Consider the following 12,415-nt stretch of genomic DNA (forward strand, 5'->3'; position numbering starts at 1 on the left):
TCATTAAAAGATTAAATTTTAAAGAAGATAATTCCAAATTCAAATTCGGAAAATGCGTGATTTTTATTTTTCGTACTGTCAAGCTGTTCAACATTTATACACGAACTAATTTAAAATGAAACTGCAAAATCAATCAACATTCTAGTATATTTTGCAATTTATCACAAATGTTTTTTATTTCGCTTAGTTGATGTCTAGTGAAAATGTTTTTTTTTATGCTACAAAGAGCTGAAACGTCGTTTTCTAATCTTGAAATAATTACATCCGCTTCGCTATAGTTCAATTTAGCTTTTTTACACACCGGCTGAGATTCACTTTCGTTTTCAAACATCGTGTCCATGTCCGCTAAATCGAAATTACCGCTACATGTTTTTTTGGAGCTTTTTAAAGGAACATCAGCATTTTGTAAGCATTTATGATGGAACGTAACATTGTTGGTTAGCAAAATGTGATCATCTATTTCAGTTTTTAAAAAATCTCCCAAAGAAGGATCCTCTCTGATTAATTTTCTTAAAACTCTATCAACATTCTTGTTATTTTTCATGTGTTGTAATTTTTTAAGAGCTATTTTTGCTGTTGTTGAATCTTTTAACAATGCTTTAAATTTTTCTAGAATGTTTTCTATAAATTTATAATCATCTTGAATATCGAATGATGCTAAACGACACATGAAACCGATCAATAATATTTGATATTCTTCATTATTAGTTTCCATTAAACCTGAGATTGCATGAAGGATCTGGAAAAAAAAAATGTATTTTAACGGAAGTAATAATTTCAAAAAATTAAGCAACTCAATCGCCATTTTTTACTTAATTTTTCACTTTTGTGATACCTTCAGAATTGTTCTAAACCCTAGACAGGCTATTTTACATAGGAAAGTAGGGGAGTTTTACATTGTAAACATTTAAAATAAGTTTACTGTTATTTTGGAAATTCCCAAATAAATTGAGTGGTTTAGGGCTATTTATGCAGAAACTACCACTTTGGCGGTCAGCAGATAGGCAATTTTTTTTTTTTCGGGTAGAGGGCCGAACCTCCTACGAGGTCCCCGCGCAAAAGGGGCGCGCGGGGTATGTGAGACTTAACGATCTGCATGGTGTTGTGAGCAGACCGCGGGCCCACCCACTAAACGACTCCCCTGCACTCTTACACCCGACGTCCGATCCCCTCCGAGGTCAGAACCCGGATGAGGTAGGGGGGCTACCGCGGTCAACACTACAACCAGACGGCGCGGCTCTGAAACGTCAGCCGTCTCGGTACGGCAGCCCGTCGGGCCGCCCAGACGGTGCCGCTGGTGTCCTTGAATACCCCGCTGGACCAGAACCAGCCTGCCGGGTCGGGACGCGATACACCGTCGACCGGTCGCTCTACTCACTCCACGGCAGCGTGCTAGAGTGCTGGTAGCGCACCGCGCGGCCTCACCCCCTCAGGTCGCCCCTTGACCTTCACCGGGGGGAGGCCGCTACCTACAGGGGCCGGGACGTACGGGCGTATTCCCGCCTCCGCCCCCCGGCTCGACGGCGACGGATCGGTGCGGAAAGGGAAGAGCTCTCCCTCTCTCGTTCCGCCGCCTCCTTCTGCGAGATGGTGGACTCGCAGAAGTCGAGCATCGCCTTCCAGGACGCGCCGCTGCCGAGCATCGTAGCCACGACGCGCGGCAGCGAGAGGTCCTCTCCTATGACCGCGACGAGGGCGGCGCGTTGCTCGTCGAATCCAGAGCAACGCGCCAGTGTGTGTTCCGCTGTGTCATCCTCGTTGCGGTCAGCGCAGTGGTGGCACTGCGCCGTCGGTTCCCTTCCGACTATCTTGTGCAAGTACCGGCCGAAACATCCGTGGCCGGTAAGCATCTGCGTCAGCCGGAAGGTGAGGCATCCGCGGTCGCGGCCCACCCAGTCCACGAGAACCGGGCGGACCGCCTCGAGCAGATAGGCTATAGGATAACCTTTTTTATTTCTTAGATGGGTGGACGAGCTCACAGCCCACCTACCTGGTTGTTAAGCCTGCGGGATTCGAACATCGTTGCATCGCTACATACAAATGCACCGGACGTCTTACCCTTTAGGCCACGAAGACTAAAGTCAGGTTAGCAACAAGCTGATAAATCTCTGGTTATATTAACACGGCGCGGCGGCGATCTGATGTGTCAGGAGAGAAGATAAATTAACATTCAAAAACGAAATTTTCATGAAACTAGAGTGAATTCAATAAAAAAGGACAATTTGTACCTTTCCTGTCAAAGAACTTTGATATCTTGTTATACTTTCGGTGGACGTCATTGACATCAACGCCTCTAAATACTGTAAGTACCACAAGGATCCTGTATTCAATTTAGATTGTAAAATATCGTTATTTTCAGGACAAACTCTCTCCCAACCTCTTGTAATAAATTCCAATATCCTTCTATCACTTTTGTGTGTACACGTTGCCGCCAGATTCATTGTACTAATCTGTAAAATGAAAATGATTGTGATTTACTTTAATTTACTGACAATTATATTCTAATTGGATGAATAGGAAATAATAACTAATTTTTTTACATATATAGGTGATTCAACATTAATAAAATAATGGTCTAATTTCGTTAATCAAAATTAGTATTCGTTTTCGAATATTAATTTTAGAATAAATTAAAATTTAAATTATAAAAAATCTTACCAATTTGTCGACATCAACAAGGCCAGTTCCATTATCAATATATTTTTGAATTTCCATTACTTTATCTAGAACATCGTCCTCAACCTTACTTCGGAGCGTCGCAGGTAAATTTTCAACACCTAAAACTGCCAATATCCTTACATTTTTTTCATTTTGTGCACTAAATTGTTTGTACAGTTTCAACTTATCTTCATTATTCATAGCCTCAAATATGTTTCGAATAGTGAAACTCAAATGTATTCTTTGTGGCGAATATAAAAACAATATGTTGGACTGCAGTTTTTCGTATATTTCACACAGAGAGACGATTTGATTCAACAGCAATTGTCCAGGGACTATTCTGAAAGAATGTCAATCACCTTAACGTTATTTTATAGTTTTACACATAGGTAGTATGTATATTATGTAGTTGTAACTTTCATTATCTGGAATCTTAATCTCTAGTCTTAATATCTACTTTGACCCTGACCTAAAGAAGAATGGCTGCTCACCTTGAGTCATGAGAAAACGGGAAATAAGGTTAATTTACTTCAGTGTGCTTAGTGAGAGTTTCTTAACGTTCTCGATAGCGTAAAAGTTAACCCAATTTTGTATACAGTTGGAACAGCGCCCCTAGCGGCTAACGTACGCAAATGATCCCATTCCATACAAATATGAGCTAACTTTTACGCTATCGAGAACGTTAAAAAACTCGCACTAATCACACTGGATAACAGGTATTTACCCTATGTAATGCTTCGTGGGCACGAGTATGGCGAATACTCGGGTTCATAGCATTCCCTACAATTAGTAAATACCTATTGCCGACCGCAGTCGTATAATACTCTTTTTTTTTCCCACCTAAGCTGATGGTCTTCAGAGACCATTTCAGCGTAACCTTAACTAGTAGGTGAGCTCACGGGGCTCAAACCTAACGATGGATAATACTTTTTTTAGTTTTTTATTGCTTAGATGGGTGGACGATCTCACAGCCCACTGGTGTTAAGTGGTTACTGGAGCCTATAGACATCTACAACGTAAATGCGCCACACACCTTGAGATATAAGTTTTAAGGTCTCAAGTATAGTTAAACCGGCTGCCCCACCCTTCAAACCGAAACGCATTACTGCTTCACGGCAGAAATAGGCAGGGCGGTGGTACCTACCCGCGCGAGCTCACAAGAGGTCCTACCACCAGTAATTACGCAAATTACAATTTCACGGGTTTCATTTTTATTACATGATGTTATTCCATCACCGTGGAAGTCAATCGTGAACATTTGTTGAGTAGGTATTTCATTAGAAAAATTGGTACTCGCCTGAGTTTCGAATACCGGTGCATCGCTACATACGAATGCACCGGACGTCTTATCCTTTAGGCCACGACGACTTCGAAAATACTCAGAGAACGCTGCTGCCCCTTCACCGGCAACTCCCTCAGTCGCCTTTTACAACTACAGCTGACTCACTCTCTCACTCTCTATCTCTCCTACCCAGTTACGCCGGCTGACTGATTAGCACATTACATTGGAAACGTTAGAGACACTTACAAGCAAATTTAAATTTTACCTTCCCATTAAACTCCAGAGGTTGGACGAAAACAATGCACTAAAACATTCTGTACCGAGTATTGCTTCAAGCATACGTCTCTCTAAAAATTCGAATTCTTCATTATCCATAATCATTATTAAAGCTGCCATTTTCACCAACAAGTCTTCGTACGTGCTCCGACTGTGCTTTAGGATTGTTTGACCTAAAAAAAAATTGATCAATCATTAAAAAAAATTAAAATGTTTTAATTTTACAAAATATATTTAAACTAGCCGTACTCGCCCGCTTCGCTGCGCATTTAAAATTTACATTATTATTTATTGTCATTATTATTAGGGGTTTCAATACTCATATAAATAGCCTATCCATTAAGTAGACGTATTTTCTACATGGATACCAAGTTTCAAGTCAATCGGATGCACGGTTCAGTAGTTATAACGGAACATCCGTAAAAACCACTGTAGATTTATATATTAGTATAGATGTAATGTGGAAAGTAATATAAATTTGTCTGTAAAATTGAATCATTGATATTTATTAAAAAAACAGTAATTTGAATTAATTCACGGACTGTATCGGTACTAGCCTCCCGATATTGATTGGTTAGAATGAATATAGCGTTTCGTCACTTAACCGTTTATACTATTTATATATACATTTACTGCAAACCAATTTAGTATTTCCGACATTTCGAGTGTGTTTCATAACGTGAATTCGTTTTTAAAAGCATTTCTGACAAATTTAATTAATTATTTCCCCATTATTTTAACTTGAATGATAAATAACATTAAGATAAAATGGTGATTTATTATTACATATAATAAATTCTTCATTTCCCTTAAACTGTCAACACCACTAAGAGGGCTATTGCCAAGGCGAAGTCGGAGCACGTTGCCAGAATTGGCGAGCGACTGAATAGCTATCCCTCTGGGAGCCGTGCTTTCTGGTCGCTGGCTAAGGCTGCAGAAGGTAACTTCTGCAGGTCAAGCCTTCCACCACTGCGTAAGTCCAATGACAGTCTGGCTCATAGTGCGAAGGAGAAGGCTGACCTTCTGGTCAAGCTCTTTGCCTCATACTCGACTTTGGATGACGGGGGAGCCACGCCGCCCAACATCTCCCGGTGTGACAGCTCCATGCCTGAGATTCGCATCACACAGCGTGCGGTCAGGCAGGAGCTTCGGCTTCTTGATGTCCATAAGTCGAGTGGGCCAGATTGCATCCCCGCAGTGGTTCTAAAAACATGCGCCCCTGAATTGACACCCGCGCTAACGCGTCTATATCGCCTCTCGTACAATACCAACAGGGTTCCGTCTTCATGGAAGACTGCTCATGTCCACCCTATCCCCAAGAAGGGTGACCGGTCGGACCCCTCGAATTACAGACCTATCGCGATAACTTCCTTGCTTTCCAAGGTGATGGAGCGAATCATAAACATCCAACTTCTTAAGTATCTTGAGGATCGCCAGCTGATCAGTGACCGGCAGTACGGTTTCCGTCATGGTCGCTCAGCTGGCGATCTTCTTGTATACCTTACACACAGGTGGGCTGAAGCCTTGGAAAGCAAGGGCGAGGCTCTCGCTGTGAGCCTTGACATCGCGAAGGCCTTTGACAGGGTCTGGCATAGGGCACTTCTATCGAAGCTTCCAGCATACGGGATCCCTGAGGGACTCTGCAAGTGGATCACTAGCTTTTTGGATGGACGGAGCATCGCAGTTGTCGTCGACGGCTGCTGCTCCGATACCATGACCATCAACGCTGGTGTTCCACAAGGTTCGGTGCTCTCCCCCACGCTTTTCATACTGCATATCAATGACATGCTATCTATTGATGGCATGCATTGCTATGCGGATGACAGCACGGGGGATGCGCGATATATCGGCCATCAGAGTCTCTCTCGAAGCGTTATACACGAGAGGCGATTAAAACTTGTGTCTGAAGTGGAGAACTCTCTGGGGCGGGTCTCCAAGTGGGGTGAACTGAATTCAGTTCAGTTCAACCCATTGAAGACACAGGTTTGCGCGTTCACTGCGAAGAAGGACCCTTTTGTCATGGCGCCGGAATTTCAAGGAGTATCCCTGCAGCTTTCCGCGAGTATCGGGATTCTGGGGGTCGATATTTCGAGCGATGTCCAGTTTCGGAGTCATTTGGAAGGTAAAGCCAAATTGGCCTCTAAAATGTTGGGAGTTCTCAACAGAGCGAAGCGGTATTTCACGCCTGGACAGAGACTTGCGCTTTATAAAGCGCAGGTCCGACCTCGCGTGGAGTACTGCTCTCACCTCTGGGCCGGGGCTCCCAAATACCAGCTACTTCCATTTGACTCCATACAGAAACGGGCTGTTCGGATGGTCGATAGTCCTGCGCTCGCGGATCGCTTGGAACCTCTGGGTCTACGGAGGGACTTCGGTTCTCTCTGTGTTTTATACCGCATGGTCCATGGGGAATGCTCTGAGGAATTATTCGAGATGATTCCCTCATCTCCTTTCTATCATCGCACCTCCCGCCATCGGAGCAGAGTTCATCCATATTATCTGGAACCGCTGCGTTCATCGACAGTGCGTTTCCAAAGATCTTTTTTGCCACGTACCATCCGGCTTTGGAATGAACTCCCCTCCACGGTGTTTTCCGAGCGCTATGACATGTCCTTCTTCAAACGAGGCTTGCGGAGAGTTCTTTATGGTAGGCAGCGGCTTGGCTCTGCCCCTGGCATTGCTGACGTCCATGAGCGACGGTGACCACTTACCATCAGGTGGGCCGTATGCTCGTCTGCCTACAAAGGCAATAAAAAAAAAAAAAAAAAAAAAAAAAAAAACTTTGAGGAAAATCGATCAACTGAATATAAAATCAATCTCGAACCTGTGACGTATTTAACTAGCCACAGAGACGTACAGTGCCGCTGTCTCAAGTGCATATTAGATTAATTTCGATTATAGAATTTATAGAATTCAACGCCTTATTTCGTCCGTTATTACCATGAATATTTTACTGGTGGTAGGACCTCTTGTGAGTCCGCACGGGTAGGCACCACCACCCTGCCTATTTCTGCCGTGAAGCAGTAATGCGTTTCGGTTTGAAGGGTGGGGCAGCCGTTGTAACTATACTGAGACCTTAGAACTTATATCTCAAGGTGGGAGGCGCATTTACATTGTAGATGTCTATGGGCTCCAGTAACCACTTAACACCAGGTGGGCTGTGAGCTCGTCCACCCATCTAAGCAATAAAAATAAAAAAACTAGACAAGTATTCGAAATATCGGAAATAATATTAAACCGTAAGAGTAGTTATAATCGGAGTATGCATTATACTCACAGTAAGGAAGAAAACCATATACGCATTCGATGATTCTCTTCTTCGAGATTTTCGTGTTTTTTTTATGTACTATCGTTTTCATTAGATACATCAGTAGTGACACGAAGCCCGATAGTTTGCGTTCTCGGAGTAAATTTTCTATATTGCAGTTGAGAATGGTCTGTAATCATAATAATGGTGTGGTTCAATAAATAGAAAGTAATAAATAAATAAATGTCAGAGTTTTCACAAAACAAACAAAAAATTACATTAAAACTAAGAACCTCTTTTTTGAACTTGATTAAAAATGACAAAACGTCTAAATTCATAAATTTTATTTTAGGAATATATATATAACCGGGTAAGACTAGCGGTGTTATAATATAAATGAAGAATTTACATAAAATGAGATTGCAAATGAAAAATTGTAATGCTGAAATCATAGGTTCCATGATTGTTTAACGTTTTCAGAATAAACCGAACCCATAGTAAGAATTTATATCTGTATTGGTTTTAAACTAAAATAGAGGCATCGTCATACACGAAAAAAAAAAACGTGTGGCACTCGGGAACTGCCTCGGCAACGCTATTGCATAGCATTTTTTATCAACTTATGCAATTATAATTATACAATGATAATTTAATATTAAAACAATAATAAAACAAGACCACGCTATATTAAACATTAATAAAAGCAAAACCTTAACTGTCCCCTTCACAATCATAAGCTAGACTGCGCGAGAGAGATGGGCAGACTTTTCATGATGCGCATGTAGTGTGACGTCACGCCACGCGCTTATTCACAAACACTACACAAGCGCAACGTGTGAATGTGTTGAACGCGAGCTACATGATGGGCGGAGTGAGGGGTGTAAGGTTTTTTTCGTTACGGAATTTCATGATTCCGCTCTCAAGCAGCGCTCAAGGCCCGCGACAAAATCTATGCAATAGCTTAAAAAATTTTTATCCCACGTTATCCTGGCTAATATTTTGCAGTTTTACTAATTGACAATCTTGAAATGGTTTGTATTCAATGTGTATTCTTAGAACATTTCACTGATGAATGGCTCTACATAATTCATTAAAACAATGCTTGATTTTAAGTATCTATCTATCTATGCTGCTATCCACAGACCCGAGGATAAGCAAGAGTGGCGCAGGATAATCCAGGAGAAAGTTATTAGAGGAGGCCACGACCCTTATCATTGAGGCTTATCGACGCAAGAAGAAGAATAATAAATTTTAAGTAGATTGTAAATCTCCTTTTATAAAACAATTTTGTTTAAACATACATACATTGTTAAAATTTTCATCCAGCATAAGTTCATTTAAAAGAGTCTCTGATGGATTCAATACATAAGTATTTATTGTGTTGTTGTCTCTTTCAGAATTCTCACTGCTTGTATTACAGTTCCTGAAATAGCATTTTTAATTAAGGCCTCTGTTAATAATGATAGCTTAATGATATCGTGGAGCGGGGAAAGGGCGTATGTATACGTTTTGACATACTACTCTTCGGGGCAATGCTTGGCGGCAAACACTGATCATATATTTTCACTTTACCTTATATAATATTAATTTATAGCTTTATATACAAATTTAAATTGAACTTACATAATTATAAAAATAAGTAGATCGACTAAATGTTGATGTTTTTTAACTGAAGCAAGCCTAAAAATTATGCATATCTTAACTAAGATCTTTAGAGTGAAACCGGTTACTTTGAGCGATCTTAGAATTGATTTTTCATCTTGATTTGCCTGGAACACAAAATAATATTTAACAATTAGATTGTACCGTTAATGTTCTATTTTTTTCCCTACCTAAGCTGATGGTCTATAGACTATGTCAGCGTCACCGGGCTAGTAGGTGAGCCCACGGGGCTCAAACCTGACGATGGTTCTAACACTAACCCTAGCAAGAGCAGTGCTTCGCAGAATCTACCGCCGGATCGGAAACGCGATCCACTGAGGTGATCCGGCGAGAAACTCAGTGGGCTGTGTCTATGGCTTAGTTTACTCGCCGAGCCCTTCGTCGCAAGCGATAAGTTCGACGAGAATGATTACCGGTGCTTGAGGTACCTAAAAACATCGTTAGTGAATCGTTTACCATTTCGTCTCGGCTATGTAGTTACCGGCGGCCACGATGAGAGGGTTTTCGCGTCGTGCCGCTTTATCGAAATGGTTCCGACTATAGAATGCTTTCCTAAACATTGTACCTAGTCGCCTAATTTTTATAACATTACAGACAGTTGAATTAAAATTTTACTTCAGAATTTTATTGTATTTTGTTGTGTGTATGTTTTCAATTGAATTAGTATCTTTTAAAAAAAAAAATCATTTTTTATTTATTGCTTAGATAGGTGGACGAACTCAGGGCCCACCTGGTGTTAAGTGGTTACCGGATGGACATCAACAACACAAATGTCGCCACCTACCTTAAGACAAGAGTTCTAAGGTCTCAGCTCTAACAGTCCAGCAGCTACCCCACCCTGACAGCAGAAATAGGCAGGGTGGTGGTACCTATCTGTGTGGATTTACAAAACGTCTACCACCAGTAACTTGAAAATGAGATGTGGTTATGAAAGACTGAAATAATACAATTTCATAAATACTCAATCAGTGTAATGTTTTTTTTTATTGCTTAGATGAGTGGATTAGTGAGCTCACAGTTCACCTGGAGTTAAGTGGTTACTGGAGCCCGTAGACATCTACAACGTGAATGCCGCCACCCACCTCGAGATATGAGTTCTAAGATCTCAGTATAGTTACAATGGTTGCCCTAATAATTAATAATAATGTTTAATAATAATCTAAAAATTAATCACCTGCAGAGCTGTTTTCAAATTGTTTTCTATCATACCACATAGAACTGCAGTACAATCGTTAAAAATATTCGTATCAATTAAAGCCGTTGAGTATTTTTCATATACTGCTATCAATCCTTTCCATTGTTCAGCCATTGTCTTAATGTCTAATGTCTGGACCAACTCTCCAATCTTCAAATTTATTTCTAAAGCTATGAAAGAAAATTATATAAATCACATTATTATATTTAATGTAGTTGACCTCAGTGAATGGAATTTACAAATTGGAAAAAATATAACAATTAACATTAATAGATTTGTGGTAATGTATTTCGTATGCAACACATACCTGAATGAAATTATGCTAATTGTAATTGAAGATGGTTTTTTCTACCTATAAATTTTGTAGTTATATTTTTCTTATCATGTGTATAACATAGTCAAACTGGCACAATTAAATGAAATTAAATGTTGATTTTACTTACCATCAAAAAGAATAAGCAAGTGCTCTCTCTCAGTAAGGTCAAATGCAAAATTTTTTTCAATCACCATTAAATATGTTAACTGCAGTTCATGACAGGCACGGAATAAATCTTTCAGTTGATTTTCAACATTTTTAAGCACATTCCCATATAATTCTTCACTGCGAGAATAATTCACAGAATCAATTCAGACTCCAATTATAAATGTGGATTTTTATTATTCATTTAATTTCCAATTTCTTAGTTATTTATTTAATTGAAAGATAGACTAAAATTTAATAAAAGTTATAAATGGAGTAAACAAAATCTCTTCTTTGGTCTTTACACCACATTATGTGCGTTCGGCAAAGAATGCCCTCTTATCATTCACCATATGGATTTAACCCACAATTTCCTGACCAGCTGCCTGCCTGATGTGAACTCTCAATAATTTAGGGGTAAAAAAACCAGAAACATTTCCTAATAATAATCGCTAAGGCTTACATCTTAGTAAATTTATTCTCAACCACTGCTTATGATGATACATGTTAACCCTATACAAATTAGTTATAAAATCCACCATAAAGTTCTATTTATTTTTAAGGCTGCATTACATAATGTCTTTTATTCCTCGGATAGGTTGATGCTAGTTTCTTCAGAGGCAATAAAACAAGATCAATATAGTTTAAAACAATATCAAACTAACCTGTCCCTACAATGCATAAATACAATCATCAGAATGCGGCTAGTGGCCGTTGGAAAATTTTGTATTCTGCAACATGACATTACTGCTACCTCAATAACTGTTTTAATGCATTCTGATAGCATTTGTAGTATGGAGACAGCATCCATCAAATGTTCAACAAGTACGTCAACTGATATAGTTGTTTCTGATAAAGTACTAATTATAAGATCGAGGCTCTGAAATTAAGAAAAGAAGCGTATTAACATTTTGATGACTTCTCTGAGAGCTTCTGGTTCAAGACTAACCAACTGTTTACATAGTTAAATAGTTTACTAAGTTCTTACTTGAGAAATGCATTTTCCACAATCATCTAACAGTGATAAAATATAATTATAAAAAGTAGGTTTCTTCAATTCTTTTCGGAAGCCACCGCTCAGAGCAAATTTTGTTTTGGATATTAAGTCGTCATGAGATAAACCATCATGAACTTCATCCTAAAATAAGAGTTTTTTGAAAACAAAAGTATAGACGTATACATCAAATATGCATCTTCAAAACAGTACCGATATCAACTTCGGGCTAGCGCACGATATATCACCACTTTCGTCAAAGAAATCAGAGCTTTGAGAATTATTCATTTTTTTTTTCAATAAAAATGTATAGTGCGTTTTGTAGTATTTCCAATAAATTGTATATAGTCGCTACTATGTAGTAACTACACAGTGTGTATTGGTAATAACTGAGTAGTGAGTAGGTACTAATGAGAGAATACAAACGAACAAAAAATCTATAAAGTTTTTAAGTATAACAACTTGATCCTCCATAGTTGGTAATTCGCGGGTTTTATTGTTTTATTTTACTTCAAAAAGTTCAAAACTTCAAACTGTCAGTTTATTAGCCATTTTTCCAACTAAAAGGCGATGATATCCCACTCTACAACTTCATCTTTTGTGTATACCGTAAAATGGGGCGATTAGGGACAAATTCCAAC

The 12,415-nt window shown here is 39.5% G+C and overlaps 1 protein-coding gene and 1 long non-coding RNA gene across 3 annotated transcripts; one reads left to right on the top strand and one right to left on the bottom strand.

Moving 5' to 3' along the window:
* Nucleotides 1-129: 129 nt before the first annotated feature.
* Nucleotides 130-12,350, bottom strand: LOC101735408 (FIGNL1-interacting regulator of recombination and mitosis). Of its 2 annotated transcripts, none has more exons than XM_021350591.3 (12): nt 11,988-12,350; nt 11,769-11,918; nt 11,446-11,660; nt 10,764-10,921; nt 10,300-10,490; nt 9,087-9,232; nt 8,769-8,886; nt 7,494-7,653; nt 4,206-4,389; nt 2,659-2,998; nt 2,229-2,450; nt 130-739 (listed from the first exon to the last, which is right to left on the bottom strand). In XM_021350591.3, exons 1-12 carry the CDS (start codon nt 12,060-12,062, stop codon nt 134-136), a joined length of 2,565 nt encoding a protein of 854 aa, XP_021206266.2. In that variant the 5' UTR covers nt 12,063-12,350; the 3' UTR covers nt 130-133. The 2 variants fall into 2 exon arrangements, with proteins under 2 accessions (XP_021206266.2, XP_021206269.2); XM_021350594.3 differs by having other exon boundaries at nt 11,769-11,911; nt 11,988-12,348.
* LOC110385889 (uncharacterized) lies at nt 7,677-8,846 on the top strand. The gene is made up of 2 exons (XR_002431131.3): nt 7,677-7,960; nt 8,606-8,846. It is a non-coding gene; the product is annotated as an uncharacterized LOC110385889 (long non-coding RNA).
* Nucleotides 12,351-12,415: the final 65 nt, after the last annotated feature.

This window comes from Bombyx mori, chromosome 19 (genome assembly GCF_030269925.1).
Source record: "Bombyx mori chromosome 19, ASM3026992v2".
Classification (NCBI taxonomy): domain Eukaryota; kingdom Metazoa; phylum Arthropoda; class Insecta; order Lepidoptera; family Bombycidae; genus Bombyx; species Bombyx mori.

Coding starts and splice junctions, on each gene's coding strand:
- LOC101735408 (XM_021350591.3), bottom strand. CDS start 12,062: ATGAATAATTCTCAAAGCTCTGATTTCTTTGACGAAAGTGGTGATATA. Junction 7,654..8,768: donor TGGATGAAAATTTTAACAAT/GTATGTATGTTT, acceptor TTATGATTACAG/ACCATTCTCAACTGCAATAT. Junction 4,390..7,493: donor ATATGGTTTTCTTCCTTACT/GTGAGTATAATG, acceptor ATTTTTTTTTAG/GTCAAACAATCCTAAAGCAC.